Here is a 19,370-nt window from a genome sequence, read left to right on the forward strand (position 1 = left end):
AAAAAATTAAAACAATATATATTATATTATAATATATTATTGTCATGCTATTTAATATGTATAGGTTTTACTAGAACTTTTATAGAATTGCATGTGTTTTAATATTTATTTTTACTATACCTGTCCGTATTTTGTACGTATGTAAAAATTTAGAATTGTTTTATTCATTTGAAACATTTAGCAATTATTTAAACCCATTCATACATCGCTACTATTACTATGTAATGCTTTATAAAATGGAGCTAAGACATTCGCAATGTCACCTAAATGGCTAAATAATACGATGCCAATGTAAGAATAAAAAAATGTGAATTTTAAATAAATTACTTGTTACTATCAATTTTGCGCATAGGTAGAATAAAATATATGCAACGCCGTAATAATAATATGTACCTACGGTGTATCCATATAGTATAGGTATATTATTTTAATTATTTCTACGATTGAAGTGACGTGCCGTGTTCTGCAAAGTTAAATTCAATGTTAAGAAGATGAAGAATTTAAAGTAAAATACAAAATTGAATTAATAGAACTGACTATTTCATTATTTTAGTAATTCTATATTTTGATGTTGACATTAATTATACTATTTTATTTGCTAACAATATTGTGCGGAAAGTTAACTATTAGTTTACCAAATCTTATCGTATTTAGATAGTTAGCTAGTTTATTTTTAATATGCATTTAATAGTATTCATTAAGTTAGGTATAAATGAATAATAAATAGTTGAACTTTGATAGTTACTATAGGTAGTAATCACTTTGGTGTTTGGTGTTGGGTTGAACTTTTAAGTGTTTATGAGGTTTATAGCTTTATTGAACTATGATCATTGTTTCTAGTTAATTTTGAACAGGAATATTTACTACATGTTTACCTCAAAGGTATTCATGTTTATTTTGGATAACAACAATAACAATGATTTAATAATTATTGTCTTTGTATTATTGAATGAATGAAATTACAATACAATCCAATTGTCAATAAATTATACATTTGGTTTATGAAAAAAATATGATTTATGAATTATTATAAATACAAATATATTTATATATCACGCAATAAATAATAATAATGGAAAAAAAAAAATAATAATAATATTTAAACTAAAAACGTTTTAGCAAGGCTCTTAAGACTATAACCTATATACAGTATACACACACGATAATTAATAAAACAATATCATTTTAAAAATAACCAAACAAATTTACACATACAGTTGACGATAATGAAAAGTACTAAACATATAATGAATATGTGTAACATAGCATCTAGTGTCTTAGCACTGAGACCATTATCAATCAGGAACAATGGGGTCCGTGGCTTGGGTTCATCGACGGGCACTGCTTTGTAGCCCATCCAGCCGGCACTGTTCGTGGTCATCGCATAAATAGGTGAGATCAGACTGTCTATGTCGTACGTGTCCTTCGAACCTTGCAGTTTACGTCCCATTTCTCCTTCGACGAACCACGAACGTTTTGGACTCGAATACCTGAGGACAAACGAAACGAAACGAAAATGAGTTTGACGAAAATATCGAAAACAATATAATGACAATATATCAACTGTTTCACCAAAATCAGTACTAAGGCAGTAAAATATAGGTTCACTGGCATGCGTGATGAATGTTATAGTGATAATGATATAATATGTGCTTTGGATACAATCATTTTTGGTTTGAGGATTAGCTTAAAGTTAAAAATATGTAATTGATTATTGAATCCGTTAAACGTAGGTTTAAGAAAACCATCTCTTCTGATTATAAAAAAAAAATACAAAAGTTTCATAAATCTTACTGCCCGTTATATTATGGATTAAAAATAATTAATTTTAGCTGTTGAAATTTCATTGAGAAATCAATATTTTTCATTTTATACTTAGCAATAGGTATAGAAATTATTACAATATGCATCTGATCACATTTATACATAAAATATGTACATCGATTGAAAACGTTTTTTACGAATAAAATAAAACTATTCATATTTTAATTTTTAAAATTGTATTCCAATTAATAATTTAGTATATCAATAAGTAGTATGATTTTATCAATTATTATTATTTCGGTATTTTGGTAATAAAATATTAGTAGGTACCGGTATGTGTAAAATATGACAATAAATAGAATTAAGGTACTACCTACGACAGCATCATCATTATTGATTCAGACATTTTTGTAGATAATTTTTTTGTTATTTGTTTATGATGAGTATAAATGGTATGATACAATTTAAAATTGTATCATATTTTAAGCAATGGCAATTTATTTAATTATCATTTCACACAAGTACATACCTATTATGTATGCATCGCGCACATAAATTTATTCGTTGACACGCTGTACACAATTAAATGTAAAAATCCAATGTTTACCTTTCCACCTATTATTATTATTGTTGTTCCGCCTAACAATTTTAGTTTTTTTTTTTTATTTAGCAATGCTTATAATGGGGTAATTAATCATTCTTGACATGAATCCTTAATTAGTATCACCAGTGAGACCATTAAAAATCAGGTTCTCAGTTATTGACCGATAGTTTTAAGAAGCTTTATTGTTACCGTTATACTATTAAGCATTCAATATGGGTTTTTGTATACTGTTATAGTATTATTGTGTTTTCCAATCATATCGGACTTTGTTGCGTAATGCATTTATTTGTACTGTCGCTGGTTATCGGTTTCTTTGTCTTTGGCTTACTGTGACACATGCCCACATCATGTAACTGTATAAGTAACTACTAATTACTATCTGTCTATCTGGTCCTAAAAACACCGGTATTTTAGTCGGCTGCCGACTATTGACCGAGTGACCCAAGACATCTAAGGCACTGTATTGCCTTTTTTTTGTTAGGTATTAGTTTTTTTCGTAAGAAACCCGCAATGTTTACTCATGATCGCTGGTCGGTTATTATAATATCTGATACCTATGTATGAAATTACAATTCATAAATTTCAACGGCGTATATCAACGTGATATATTATATTGTCAACGACGACTGGGTCATTAGATATTTAAATATATTTTCTTAGCTTGTGAAGAAAAATGCAAGTGTATCAGCCACGATGTCAAGAAGAACTTAATTTTGGCCATGGTGATATTGCACTGTACCCTTAAACTGTATTGTAAACAATATAAATGTTATTATTGTTTGATAATATTATTATTGATGTTAATAGATGTATATGATGTATAATGATGTATCGTTTGGTTTTTACAAAAAATTGCCGAGGTCTCAGGACAAACCTAAATAATTATAAATATAATATTGCTTATTTCAATTATATATTCAAATAATGTTATCTGAAATATGGCTTAATAAATAAATAGTCGATGTGTAATTAAGTTTAAGTGATTAAAATATTTTTCGATGTGTTAGAAAATTGCTACAGCCTATAAGCTACCAATTCTAGAGGTGGGGGGGGGGGTCCTTTTTGGCATACTTGCTCACTTAATTTCTGGTGTTAGTGTAGTTAAGTATTAAGCATTTATTTTTAATGATAACAAATTTCTAGTTAGTGGCTGTATACTTGCCCCTTGACTCTCCTTATTCGTCCTACGACACGTACATTATTATTACTACTGTAGTTGATTTCCATTCATGCTAATCATGTGCTTATTTTCTGTTATGATTTTAATCTTCCTGATATTTTATGGTCTATCAATCACAATGGTATTGTTTATTCCTCTACACAATGACCCGCACTAATTGTGTCCCGAAGACTTCTGCAGTTAACAGTTTCTTCCAGATTAACGAAGTTTTTAATTCGTTTGTTTCATGACTAGCTCGTATCTGTGTTAGCCATAACTCATAATCAAATTAGTATAAGTTCAGCCTTTTTATTCAGTAGTGCCGGAAGATCTCTATCACTCAGCAATGTCTATTTATTTTATTCTAATTATCAATTTACCGATGATTAATTAATTTCATTTTTTCATTAATTTTCATAGAACTGAGAATATGATAATGAATAATTAATTAAAAAAATATATTTTTACTATAAAAAAAAAAAATGTACGAAATTATAACCTCAATAATTATGTGTTTTTTAACACAACATTCCTTAATGTTGAAATTACCTAAAAAAAAAATATTAGTTTGTATGCAAATATGCATATTATAATGCAATTGGGAATAAGCCTTTTTCTCTAGTAAAATGTGTCAACAATTATTTACGGCCATCATTCACCATAAGCCATCAAACAATAATCAGCTCAATCAATATTATGTATTGAATATGATGTTTTGTAAGACGTCTTGTTACTAATTTTTTTAAATTAAGACTTATAGCTAAGAAAAACGTATGTGCGTGGGTTTAATATTTTGAGTACCTACCTACCAATAAATCATTATTTATTATTATTAAATATTATATTTCTATATAGTTTTGATATAAATTATTTTTAGTTAATATTAAGTAGTTTGTTTGATCAAATTGCTTATTTATTTATTTTTATTTGTACTTAGTATAAAAATGGTACTAAAATTTAATACTGAACCTATAGTATTTTTTATATTCGGACAATTTACAATTTTTACAAATTATAAAATGTTGATAAATTAATATTAGTTATTTTAGTTTTCAAATCATCATAACTCCCATAGATACATCACAATTTCTCAAAAAATATTAAGTATTCGAAAATATGGTCTTTAAGTTATTGAGATTTTTAATAACTGCGTTATTAAAGAAAAAAAAAAGGCAATAGACAAGCGTGAATCACTCTGAATAACATATTTATTTATCACTACGTAGTAGGTTACCGCATGTTTACGTTTGACTACATACTTTTAGGTGCTCCACACACCTGCTTACTCAAATTATAAATATATTATATCGCAACGGTTATATTTTTATATGCCATATAAGTCATAACTGATCCATCAGTTTCAAACAAAAAGATTTTTTTTACAAAAAAAAAAATTACGTTTTATGGTTATTATTTTTAAACCTTCAAACAAAGAATTATTTTTACAAGACCTCTCAACCCATTTTTGAGAATGATAATAACCTTGCAGTCTGTGATCTATGATAATTATGTCCATTCAATTGGTCTCACTTTAGTTACGAAGGTTAAGAACTGTTTTATGCAGTATCATTATATATTTCAATTTACGGTCGAGGAGAGTGAAAGATTATTAGACTACCTATTTTGTCCATGAATTGTTTGCATAATATTGTAGCTATAAAGAGTAAAATCATAATTATATTTTTGTACATACGTAATTAAATAATACTGTGAAAATTAATATTAATACTATTACTTGTAATGTCAGCATAATATGTAATATTGTATATATTATAATATTATATTTTTTATAGGAATATATGGCGTTTTTTAAATAAACAACCAATTAGTAACATCGCATATTTTACCACGTGATAAAAATATTTATAAACACTTAATAATATTGTTATCGCTGCTAAATGTATATATTTTATTATATATTAAATACTTATATATACTTGTATACCTAGTTATATAATATAAATCAATTTACTTTTGATAAATCATTAGAAGTATTTTTTTTGTCATATAATGTACCTACCTACTTAATATTCGATTGTATTATGTTCTAGATTAAACGAAAATAAAACAATTATGGAGAAGATGTACTTCAACGAGTCGCATTTACCAGGTGAATAATTATTTATAAGATACCTATTTGATAATTTGTATCATAATTGAGGTTCAATATAGATTATATTGTATTTATTATTTACATTAATTAGCAGAGTTTTATAATAAATGAAAAATCGTTTGGCCGTGGCTCCTGTTCCTATATAGGCACTCTAACACTATATTATTATAGTACGTCATTATTTAGATTTATAACCCCTATAGATAGGTATGTTTGTATTTTGAATATTTATGTATTGCTAAACTATTATTATTTTAATTTGTAAATTCATTTTATGAATTCCTTGCGATTTGCTTTTAATCCTTGAACTAATCGTATTGTCGTGTTACGGATAATAATTTTGACACAGAAAAAAAATGGAATGAAAATTGAAAAATCACCATCTTATTAACCTAACCTTGACACCATAAGCCATTCGTAAATGGTTATATTTTTTAATAAATATTATATTTTATAGTTATAGATTTATTTCCGATTGAATTTTGCCTTAAAAAAATCAGTAGTACAACCAAAGAACTGACCCTGTCACTTCCGTCCAGTGATATTTATATGTAGGTATATTGTGACATTGTGTACTTCATTATGGTTGTGATAAAAAAAAAAGTAAATAACAATGAAATGGGCCATTTAATATTATTAGTTTTAAGGACACCAGAGAAAAAAACGAAAGATGGGTTTATATTTTCATAATCATTTTTCCCATTTTAACCACCACAAAAATGTATTATAGGTCCTAATGCACAAATATTAAATATCAATACATTCAATGACACTTTTGTCAATGTCTATATATGAAATCGCGTATTAAGTATTGTTACTCAAAAGGGCAATTATTATTAAGTAACATTATAACATTGCGTGCGTAAACGAATAGTAAATAAAATCAAAGTATTTTCAATGCAGCATACTCGTAATACTTGTCTTATAAGAATTAATATAATAAAATTGATGCATGTTACACAATTAATATATGCAATATACTCGTGTACAGAAAAAAATATATATTTATATAAAATAACTGGCTGAAAGGTATATATTTATGACACGTTCAGTGTTAATTTGTTAAAGAAGAATAAGTAAAATTAACATAATTTAATATCTCATATGTGTGCATAATATTATCTAGAATCAAGCTTACGCTACAACGTCAAGACTATAAGATTTATAGATTTATATAGATTCATGAACTTATTTTTTTAAACTACACTATATTCAGTTATTGTAATATATTATTACACACATTTTCTAAGCTAAAAAGTGTCTTTGCCAATAGTATTTCTACTAGGGGGGGAGGTAAATGTAATGGATATTATTTGACATTATATAGTTTATTTGACGTATACTTTAGCGAGCAGATTGGCAATTATAAGTAATTTTTATGATTTTTGAATTTACAATCTAACTTTTCATATACATTTTGATTTTTCAATAACATTTTTCATTGTGTGTGTAACGTTATTTACGTTAATCAGGGTCTTTTAGATATTTAACAAGAACTATTTAATTGAAATTATTTTATTTATGTAACTACAACTGAGTACCTATATTATGATTACTGATTTGTATTGCATGTATACCTACCCGAAACGATGTGCCATACAAGTCCATATAGGTTTCTGAAGTAATTTGTACGTAAGGAGCTTAGTTTTTACGTTTTGTAAAAGAATTATTTTAATTCTGCGTAGCCGTGCAGGTGGACACATAATAACTTCTTCGAATAAAGAGTTAAACATATTTGTATGACTAGCCATATGTATATTTTAATAATAATGAATCTAAAAAATGTTTTTATTTGAACAAGTATCGCTATGTAACATTGAGTTTAAATTATTTGTATAATATGAAACTCTTTTTTAAAACCAACATAAAATTATACATAAATGAATGGAAAATGAAAAAATGAAAAGGTTGTTATAAAATATTATTTCCTTGGTATTTATAATAAAATTAAATATATGTATATATTTTTGAATAAACTAATGGAAAATAGCGTAGGTAGATTGCACATTTTTTTCAACTTGTTTTTATACACTAAATAACTAATAAGTAAATGCAGCTGATAATAAAAATTCAGTATTGCTCAAAAAAAAAAAAAAATTGTTTTCATTAAAAATAAAATTACTTTACATATTAAAAGTTTATTATTATTGTATAAAATAGCGTTTTTTCACACTAGGATATTATATAAAATCTGTAATAGGAATTAAAACTAAAAAAACAAAAACATATTTATACTATCCTTCTTTATTATATCGAAATGGAACAATGATTCAAACAATGATTACGTTTACAATTGAGTTTACAGTGTCAGTAGTTATGTAACTAGTTGGCCATTTCAATGAAACAATAAATTATCAGGGGATTTGATGAAATGTCAATCAGAAGCCAGTTGACTGAGGTATCTAAAAACCCAGTTGAATATTTTTGACTGACGTATTCCAGCTCATTTAAATACATTACGCGAATCGTTTTTTTTTTAATATTTGTACATTTCGGTGCCAAATTTTTAACGACGCAAACACCCGTTTTAGGGTTTTTTGGTTTACTAGTGTGTACAAGTATTAATCATATTATTATTTTCGTCTCAATAATTTTGATTCTGATTATTCGTACTTACCACTCGCCACGACTCACACGTGGTTTGTAAGCTAACCAAAGAAATTATTTTAACTTAGGTTTACACACTTGACTCGTCTCGTTAGGAGTTACAATTGTGTTATATTATGTTATATTTTTAAACAATTTCAATGTGTTTGGAGATAGAGAAACATTTTTTTGTTATACGAGTTAAGTAAGAAAACATGTTTTAAATAAAATATTTAAGTTACGGTATTATACCCACGCACTGACGTACAGTTTAATAACAATATCTACTTAGAAGTTTGAATTTGAACAATATCATACCTAGTTATCTGATGAAATCAAAACATGAGAGTAAATTATTTCCTGATAAATTATATATATAACGTCCGAGTATAATATAATATTAACATATTCTCTTTTCTATTAATTATTGTAAACGTGTTAAAATATTTTAAGCTACCAGCTGTATGTAGGTATACTACACGACATTATGATAAATGTGCATCGCTGTGTCTGAGGCCTTACAAAAAGTAAAAGCAAGTAAATTGACTGTATCGATCTATAAAAATAATAAATAAAAAAGAACATAGCAGGAGTAGGAAAAATATGTTCTGGTGCCATTAATCATTACCCTCCAAAAAACGTCAGTAGGTGTCCCACAAATGATTCACAAAAAAGAGTTGATAAAAGATGTGAACAGCGAGGATAAAAATGTGTTTTTAATTATATAAATCACTGAATTAAAGATTTTTTTTGTAAAGACAAAATATATAATAATATTATCAATAGATGAAGTGATAAGTGACGACCCCTATACTATTTAGTATTTCACATAAACAATAAATGCAATTAAAATATATTTACCCATTATACATCTTTATATTTTCTTCCGCGAACAGCCAAGAGAAAAATAACGATTTACTACCACTAATTTTTATGACGTGAAAAACCAAAACATGTTTGAAAATATAAGCACACTTATAGCATTTTATTCAATTATTATTAACTATGTTTTTTTAAAATAGTATATAGTACGCCGAGTAACCTCAGAGTATGACTGTAGAATTTCATTCAAACTTTTTAGTGGGAGATATCAGAGTAGGAGAGAATGTAATTGCTTATAAAATATAAAATATTATTTTCATTAGTATGGCTTCATTAATATGCGTGAAACAGATAACAATATAATTTATAGTGTGGAGTCGACATATCGAACTTGAAAATAAATAACCGTGACATTATTAATTTTATTTTATTGTTTTCGTCGTTTTGAATAATAATTCATTCGTTAATGGATTAATCGACAGCAAATCATCCGATGAACAGTACCTAATAGAAATCATTATTATAATCCGTAGACTGCAGTGGTAGTGACCACTGAATATAATTTAAATCGTGTACCGCGTGGGCTATCTAAACTCCTATACGAACGTCAGTCGTTATTGTTTACTTGTGTCAGCAGTCAATCGATGAAGAAATAAACACAATTTTAAAAAGTGCATCTCATATAATATACAGGGTAATATATTTTTGTATAACGGGTACTCAGTACGGCACTAGACAACATTGTATTATTTTCAGGATATATTCATCAATACAACATTGTATTAAAAAAAAAAAGATTCTGAAATGAGCGATATCTATATGCGTAGTGATTGTCGTTTTTTATATTGTTCATGTACAAGTGTATCAATTTAATTTATACATAAGTTACCTATCAAAAACATAATATGCATAATTTGTTGACATCCATGGAATGGATTTTAGACCTTAACTAAATTATTAATACTCTATTTGCTTTAATTAAAGATCTTATGTTTCACAAATATGAGACTTTTACATGTTATTGTTCAAAAAAAAAAAAAATTCAAACATGACATACGCATTTACTAGGTTTACACAGTGTCCGATTCAACCTAAGATACTCATATAAAGACATAGAATGAATAATCCACCTGAATAATGATCATTATTAAATCGACCACACAGTATGCATTATACGTTCATTTGATTACATTGTTAAAGTGATTTACAAAATAATAGCTACTCGATCAGTTAACTTAAATCTCGTGTTGATTGTAAATTGGGTTACATTTAAATGAAGTCACTGAAATACTAGCCAATTCTAGTTGTATCTATTTGCATATAACGTTATAATTTGGGACCAAAAGTTCAGGGATTTGCATATTTACTTTAGATTGATTGATAAATATATCAGATTCATGTAATTTTTTGTCATGTCATAATATAACATTTATCATTTTCTTATAACTTATTTCAGAAACGTGAAATTTTAAAATGGAATGGTTAATTTTTTTTTTTTTATTGTAAATTCTAGAAAATTATTTTATTATACTTACTATCTTACCAGATAAATAATTGTGTTTATTTAATGTAGGTACTATTAAAGGCAAATAAGTAATTTATTTTAACTGTAAATTGTATAAATACGAATACTTATAGGTTATTATATAGGTATATATGTCCTTGTAGAATGTTATCTTTCGTTTTAAGAAGTGCATAATCATTTAATAGGCTATTTATTCAAGTAAAAGTTATTTAGTACTATAATAGGAACTAAAAACTATATTATATAAAGTAAATATGTGAAGGTGAAAGGATATTTCATACAAATGGACTTCCTTTAAAGTTTTTAAATAAGCTAAAAAAATTGTACGCTGTTATTTTAACGTGCATTTAAAAATTTAAAACTCCGCGACATGTTGCGTCGGTAATTAATACGAAATGAAATCGTGTACGTTATTACAATATTTTACAATGAACTATGCTTTTAATTTTGTTTTGTGTCTGATAACACTTTTTTATAGTAGAAAAAATGACCTGATCATGAACTTTAAAAGATTTTTCTTGTAATAAATTGGATATGGGTGGTACTTTTGGGAGGTCATAATAAAAAAATTCTCAGTTTATTTTAAAATTATTAGGAAAAACTAAAAAAGAATACGAATATTTGCTAAAATTTTAATATTATTATTAAAAAACACATCCATCATAGTGCCTCAATGACGAGGTACGCTCGACTCCTACGTAGAGCGGTTATCTACTTTTTATTGATTACTTTTGTGTTTTTAAAATAATGTTTTTATTGATTTATTTTTTTATATACTAATAGCTTATAAGACGTATATCAATATATTATAATTTTTAATGCACCTATGTGGATATGATGTAGTTATTCAATAATATGAGATATAATAAGTATATATTATACAGAGTGATTATTTTATCGTGAACCATACACAATATCCTTAAAAAAAAAACCAAGAAAATAGTTTTTATATTTGTTAATACATAAAACGTACCTATATGAACCCACTATATTTTATACTTACATTTTAACTCAATAAAAAAATAAATATTAAATGATTATATTTTATGAGAATTTATATACAAAAAAAACTTAACTAATAACGTTCTCGAAGAGCTCTTCGACAATAGTATGTATAAAAAGTATTTGAAACACTTTTTAAATGTACTTATATTTTGTGTTTAAATACTTAGGTATTGCAAGATATAATATTTGAAATTTAAATACTTTTTCATTAAAGTATTTACCAATTTGAAGAGTATTTTTTAACAAATATGCATTTTTCAATGTTTATTAGTAATTGAGCTTAAAGTCAAAAAAAAATGTTTCCTAATAGATATATCGTCTAGTTTGTGCTGAAACATTAACCCTGCCGTATACACGTGTCATGTATCATATTATATTATTGTGTATTATATGTGTTATTTATTCGTACACCCGATGTATAATATCCCTAATTTATACCGCTTCGTGTGTTAATGTAAAGTAGGAACTTGGACTAGTGTTATTTTGATTCGACTGCCACCGGTGCATTGCGCGCGTGTGACCAGATTGTCGTGAAATCCGGTGAGACTGAACATGGATCGCATTTTGTGTCAAAACTTCAGTTAAATTAGCACGTCGATAAAGACAGTATGAAATATTAATAATAAATATATAGTAAAAAAAAAAATCACAAAGTATCGAAAATTGTCTGAGAAGAAATCGTTATTTTACTTGTGTGAAGTGTGAAGTGTGAATATCCGATTTCATAAACATTTTAAATTAAAGCGCGTATAAAAAAGTTTGATGTTGAATTTTGATGATTTTAAACTTTTCTTCTTACTCTTTAGTTTATGTAAGAAAAACATATGAGGTGTCTCCAAGTTGTTGGTATATTGAATCAAAAATATCACACACATTTTTACAATTTCCTTCAAAGTAATTTGTAAATTATAATGATTTTGATAAACATTCTTCTTGTATTAAACTGTAAAGATGTAAAGATTTTCAAATTACAAAAAAAAGAGCCAAAATATTTTGAAAACTGTTTGGAAAATTACTAGAAAATGGTAAAATAATTAGTTATATGTTGGACATTTCAATTACCTAAGATCCTAGAATACCTTTGAATTACAATAGTTTGATTATAACAAAATTACAGAATCCCGATGTTGTTAAAAACTGGTATTACGTAAATATGTTCGTTTATGTGTAAGTTTTGTTCAAGGTGATGAACTGAAGAAGTACTAATACAAACACTCCATTGTAAAACCTATACATTTATATTATGATGGCAGAATCCAAAAAAAATATTAATGTTAAATTATAAAAATTCAAGAAGTTTATTAATGCTTATATGATAACGTCGGAAGCATAATTCTGTATACAGAGTTAAACTAAACAAATTTAAATTGTAATCATTTCCTCCTCCATCCATGGTTGAGTTTCATATTTAATACTGGTTCACGTGAAATAACGGTATCTGTATAATATAATAGAGACACCTATATTATAACATTATAATGTTATTTCTTATGTATACGTTGATCAGTGACCTGCCTGCAGATATATTTATTATTTTGTTTTTTTATTCTAATCGCCGTTATATGTATAAGTTGTATATTATTGTATTCTCTTTCCATGCTCACCACATTTTTTGTTTAATAATACATTAAAAATAATGCTGATGTTTTGAAATGTTCAGTATAAGTACATAGTGAGTAGTGACCATATTTTTGATACTTCGATTTTTATACGATGAAAATAGTGCCCTGTAATGATTTATTTACTCTTTTTACAAATGAACACCACTATTTTACTACCTATAAATTGTTAAGAACAGGATTTTCTTTGAAAATGTTGATGCATTTAAAATCAGCAATGAATAGTTTCTGAGTTATAATACTATGTACTATAGTACTCAGCACTAATTCAATGTGTTAAAATTACATGTCTATAACATGTCCTATGCAACATGTTATAGAGTTAAGATCGTAACCTTTTATAATGATTTTTTTTACATAATACGTACAAGTAATGTAATATTCGGTTCAGTAAATGTATACTAATAATAATTTTACTCAGAAATTGGTTAAAAATCATATACATTTTAACTGATCAATATTAACCAATAAGAAATCAAATAATTATCATAGCCTCCATATTTTCTGAACCTAATACATCAATGAACATTACTGATACAAAATGTAATAACTTAAAAACTTCTCGTTCAAATTTTAATTTAGATAAACCAAAGTGCTAAAATGAAATCATCTGATCAAAAATGGACTGTTAAAAAGAGTTATCCTAATTGAAAAAAAATTTTGGATTACTATATTTTGATACTCTATATAAATAGTATAAAGCAGTATATACTATTTATTACTATATTTATACCGTATAAAAAAATCTAAATATCCAAAAATATTGTTGTATGTACTAATAAATATATTATTAGTATATTAACACCGGACCACAATCTTTAAATGGAATTATTATAAATGCAAGTATTTAAATATGTTATGTTTACGTATATAGAAAAATTCAAAAAATCCAAGAACTTAAAAAATGCATTACTAGGTAATATTATTAAAGGACAGCATGCATCGAAGCATGCTCGGTGAATCACATTATATTGTAATATTTGTAACTATATGGGCAATGTGCGTTTTCCTGGCCGGAACTTCGTTAACAAACCGATCACGAGCTTGTGGAAATCTCTAACAGGTATGAAAATAATAATAATAATATTAAATACGGTGACAAGTACCTATATTATTATTATATTATGCCAGGTCAACCGAAATGTCGGATATATCGTCAAACGCGGACGTGTTTTTTGGTGAAAGAAGTAGTTATATATTATTATATTATAGGGAACGATGCTCGTGCGCACGTTAGGTATAGGCTGTTAATGAGATCAACACGACCGTGGGGTCGGTAGCTAAGGCCGTAGATGCAGCGGGGGTGGCAGTCTGAAGTAGACAATGATTTATGAACACACACACACACACACACACACACATATATATATATATCATATAGTCGTGGCTGTCTCCGTCGTGCCACTCGGTCGGTCCCAAACTTACGCCGTGTCAATACGCGTCGACGTTGACGGCGACACCACGATATTCCGCACAAATCTATCCAAAAGATACTTTTCAAAGGTAGGTACATATTTTATAGGTACAGCAAATGTATAATGATATATAACGTCACACGGTTTACTGTACGGTGCGCTCACATTTTTTTTTCTATTTGTTGGGTACCTATCACGATATATATAAAGATACGTAAAAAATAATTGTGTGGTGGATGATATCTCTCGGGATATTGTTCAGCATAAAGTGCCCCTGCGTTACGCGAATTTTGACGACATTCTCCAAAAATTAATACCATATCGGTTTTTTCGGAATAGTTTGCCATTGTACAGAAAATAATATGTCACGCGCGACTTACGAAAAACGTTTGACTGTTCACAATCAATTTTAGAATGCTATCAAAATATCTTATTCACACAGGTTAATAGTATAACTTTCATTTTAATACTATTAAAAACAAATTAAGATAATAGTAGTAGATAATTTAGTAGTTTTAATAAAAATAAATTGTTATAATAATACCTATAAATACCTATAAATACCTATAAATTAAGATAGAGCGTTGAAAAATGCGATATTTACGAATTAACTATTTTAAAACTTTCGACCGTCATAAAAATGGCAATTTTGAAGATATCAACAAACTGTAAAGATCAAAGTTGTTCGGAAAAAATAAAAAAATCGAAATCCGGTCTCCAAAATAGTGGTTGCTATTTAAGAAATTTTTATTTTACTGCACATGCGCTGATAAAAATAAATATTAAAAATTAGAATATATTAAAACAATATGTATTTATAAGTCCTATATGCAGTATAAAAACCCCAAATCAAATTCAAGGTCACACGATCGAAATATTTCCTGTTACCTTTAAAATTGAATATTATACAGAAAAAAAACAGCGTTCGTACATTGTCGATGAGATTATAAAAAACGTGATAACTTACGCCACGCCCGATTCATTTCTGCCGTTGACACTGCTGCGTAGGTAGTCCGCATTATATTATACCGACGGGAATCTGGTAAAATATATTATATTATTTCGTCTCGATATGAAACTCGCGAAAGAAGAACCGTTTTCGCTGAATAATAATATTATATTGTTGCGTAATACGTGTATGTACTATGCGCCGATCGCTTGCCAATAGTTTCGGATGGGCCCACTATACATCGAAGGGTTGGACATGGTGCATACCATGTTATATAGCCGGTACCCGGGGCCGAGGCAACCTTCACGTACCCATATAAGTGTAACGACGAAGTAACGGACTCGCTGAGATGAAACTGACAATAAGTCCACCATTGGACAAACAAAATAATAACATAGGTAACCACGAACGTGTGCAATGGCCTGAATTTCAATCGAATGAGATATTTTTTAATTTTTTAAATATTATTCAACATTTGAGTTCAATATCAATTATTGTATAATGCTATTTTAGTTTATTAATTCTTTTTTGAAACGAACGACTCGATTTCGTCCCAACAGCTTATTATTGTACCGGTGTCTTAATAATATGAAATATCAAGTTGCAGTAAAATGTATGTTTGTAATATTAACTTATGGATATCGTTTTATGTTTAAAAACAAATGTATATATAGACACATGGCGTCATACGTTTTATATGAACTTATGTTTAAGATTTACAGTTAACAATAAATGTTTGAAATGAAACGTATAAACAAATAGTTGTTTGGAATTATTATTCATTGGTAGGTACATTAGGTAGGTACTTAAAAATAAGTTTATACGATTAAATTAACTATTATAGAATACAATCGTTTAAAATATTAATAGAATAGTTCAATAATATTAATATCTGTATTTTAGAAATTAATTTAAGTCATCTCAATGGAAATGTGGTTATTAAATGATTTAAATTTTAAATTTAATTCATATTTCTAACATTTCACATTATTAATCTAAATTAACAATTACTTTTTATTTTATTTTTAAGAGATGTTGAATAAAAACTCCATATTATTTAAAACTGAAAACGTATGAAATTGATTGAAAATTGGTATAATATAATGTAAAATGATTTGGTTCTACGATGATGGGTTTTCCTTTTCATTTTTTTTCAGTTAGTTTTGTAATTTTTTATTAAATAAGGAGTACTCATAAAATTTCGGGCAATCTTAGGTTCGGATATTTTATCTTTGACTTTCTCATTTATTTCCTTAAAAAATGCCACACTGACGATTGCTTGCTGTTTGCATCTTTCTCAGCAGGCGATATAGATAAAAATCTTACGAAACAATACAAAGAATTTAGAATAAAAATGTTAATAAATTATTCAAAATATTTAGTCACGTACCACGTGATCATAGATTAAGATTTCAGTTTTTGATTCGATCATAATGATTTTATTCTAATTTTCGTCTAAAACCCACTGTGGTGGAAATATGAACCAAGGTTTTTTTTTTTTATATTGCCCGTAAAGAGACGGATTCAGTAAATTTTGGTGTAGAGTTATCTTAAACGTAACGAATAATTTATGCGATCATAACTGTTTTTAATTAAATCAATTTTTGTTATTTTAACAATATTCAATTAAAAAAAATAAAAACAATAAACAATAACTTGTAACGTTTATCAATCTATTTATTAGTTCAGTATATTACCAATATTATAAGGTACAACTGTTTTATCTAATAAAATAATATGATATCTAATTGAAACTAATTTTATTCATTCAATTTGTTTAATTTGAATTGGAAAGTTATATACTACGAGTTATGACTAGCATATCAAAATCGACTAGTAGGAAGTGCTTTCATTATACTTTTTATTTCGATACATATTATATAGAACTGATTGTGGAATAGGTATTTATAATTTAAGCGAATTGTTGAGTAAATCTTACAAAGGTATGCAAATATGGTTCTGTATATTTATATACGTAATATAATAAAGGTACCTCTATATTATATTTTAAAATAAAATGTATATGGACCTGCGTAGTCTGTAAGTGTTAACGTATTTTTTCCCGTGAAAATAAATTGGATGAATTAGGCGGTAAAGACGAATCGCTTTTTTCACGATTGAAAATGTATTTATTGAAAAAGACTTATCAATAGGTATTCGTAAATCAAAGAAATGAATCTAAACGACAACGAACATACAGTTTATACTGTTCCCAGCTTGGAATGAAATAAATTAATATCTAGATATATTTTCTTTATTGCGTTGAAGTGTTAAATTTCCCTAGGCGATTTTGTAATAAAATATATAAGTATAGGTATAGGTATACTCAGTCATTACTCGCTATACCCTCAAGCCATAAGTACTACTGTTGGGTAGTTCCTTAAAATCATGTTAACTCACGTTAAAATCACACAAACACCGCATATATGCCTATTGTAAAAAAACCTTATAGATTGTATATTTTCTAAATAAATGTTAAAAAAAAAAAAAAAAAAAATTACTCGCTATAAACAATATCATAGAACGTACCTACCTTTTTTTTTTTTTTTTTTTTTTCGTGACGTTCAAGTCTGTAGGAGGTACGCGCGTACAATGCACGACGTATATTCACCAAATCGCGTTTGTTGTTATTGCCACGGGTTTACTATGGGTAATAATTATTATAATATCGACACTATACAATATACACGACTCGCGGTCGTCACGGCGCGGCGTGTTGGTCGGCGGTGGTACGACCAGCGTCGGGCGATAACATGCGACTACCGGCACTGAAGTCTTCGGAACAACACAACACTGTAGAACAACTGCGTTTGCCGGGTGTACTGCAGATGGCCGGAGCCGGGTCGTTCAGTGTGAGAGGAAGAGTGACGGTGGAGAGACGTGACCGCCGCGGTGTTAACGCGCAACGGATAACGTTTTTTTACGTTTTTTTTTTTCTTTTCTTTCACGTTAGATGTTTTATATTAATATTTGTTGAGCCGCGGGGACGGCCAATCAAAGCTGTTTTTGGTGGGTGGGTGGGGGGGGGGAGAGTGAGTACTACTCCGGGAGAATTTGCCACGTGGTCGCGCAGACTGTAGGTCCGGGACCGGAAGGGGCAGGTGATTTTTTACGTTTGCGTGCTTCTTGGATTCACCATCAGAATATTATAAATTATAATATTATGCAAAAAACGACGCAACACAATATTATACGGTGTCATAATACAATATATAAAACTATCCGGACATCCAGTTGTGTGATCCAGTTATGTCATCCAGCTTGAAGATGTCGTTACGTATTTTATTTCTGAATTATATTCTCACCAAATCGTCTTTCCGTTTGTCAGTTGGGCCGATTATAACACGTTCGGTTCCAACATGATATTATATAATTATATAATTATGCACCGCATTTCTTTTTAAAACGAATCGTCTGTCCGACTGTTTACAACACAATCTATAATATAAGATATAAGATATAATAATAATATAATTAAAATAAATATATATAAATAATAATATAAGATATAATATAAGCCTGTTACTCAAAACAAGTTGCAGCCATACCCAAATATGTCGCGTTAAAACTTAAAACAACCAAATTAAATTTATAAACGTCAACCCTTATTTTAATACCTATCCCCTTCCACTGGCTTATAATTATGTGATAAACACTTATTATTTATTACCACTATATTGGTACTTATTGTGTGAAATGTTCAATATAATAGTGGCGTAGATGTGAGAAAATAATCAACTCGCAATAACGGGTTTCGCACCTATTTGAAAATGTGGAGCTCTTCTGATCCCAAGCACCCCTTCACCACT

At 27.8% G+C, this 19,370-nt stretch overlaps 2 protein-coding genes across 3 annotated transcripts in view; one reads left to right on the forward strand and one right to left on the reverse strand.

Annotated features, from left to right (window-relative positions):
* The window catches only part of LOC132942570 (probable G-protein coupled receptor No18), a 119,599-nt gene that overhangs the window by 15,363 nt on the left and 84,866 nt on the right, over positions 1 to 19,370 (forward strand). Inside the window, 1 exon segment of the mRNA XM_061011113.1 lies at positions 5,579 to 5,637. Within this exon segment, the coding sequence (XP_060867096.1) occupies positions 5,579 to 5,637 (59 nt within the window).
* LOC132942572 (uncharacterized) lies at positions 921 to 18,498 on the reverse strand. Of its 2 annotated transcripts, none has more exons than XM_061011114.1 (2): positions 9,088 to 9,284; positions 921 to 1,490 (listed from the first exon to the last, which is right to left on the reverse strand). In XM_061011114.1, the coding sequence occupies exons 1-2, from the start codon at positions 9,096 to 9,098 to the stop codon at positions 1,181 to 1,183; spliced, it is 321 nt and encodes a 106-aa protein (XP_060867097.1). In that variant the 5' UTR covers positions 9,099 to 9,284; the 3' UTR covers positions 921 to 1,180. The 2 variants fall into 2 exon arrangements, 1 of the variants encoding a protein (XP_060867097.1); XR_009664296.1 differs by lacking the exon at positions 9,088 to 9,284 and adding an exon at positions 18,095 to 18,498 and having other exon boundaries at positions 1,351 to 1,490.

The sequence above is a fragment of the Metopolophium dirhodum genome, chromosome 4, assembly GCF_019925205.1.
Source record: "Metopolophium dirhodum isolate CAU chromosome 4, ASM1992520v1, whole genome shotgun sequence".
Lineage (NCBI taxonomy): Eukaryota > Metazoa > Arthropoda > Insecta > Hemiptera > Aphididae > Metopolophium > Metopolophium dirhodum.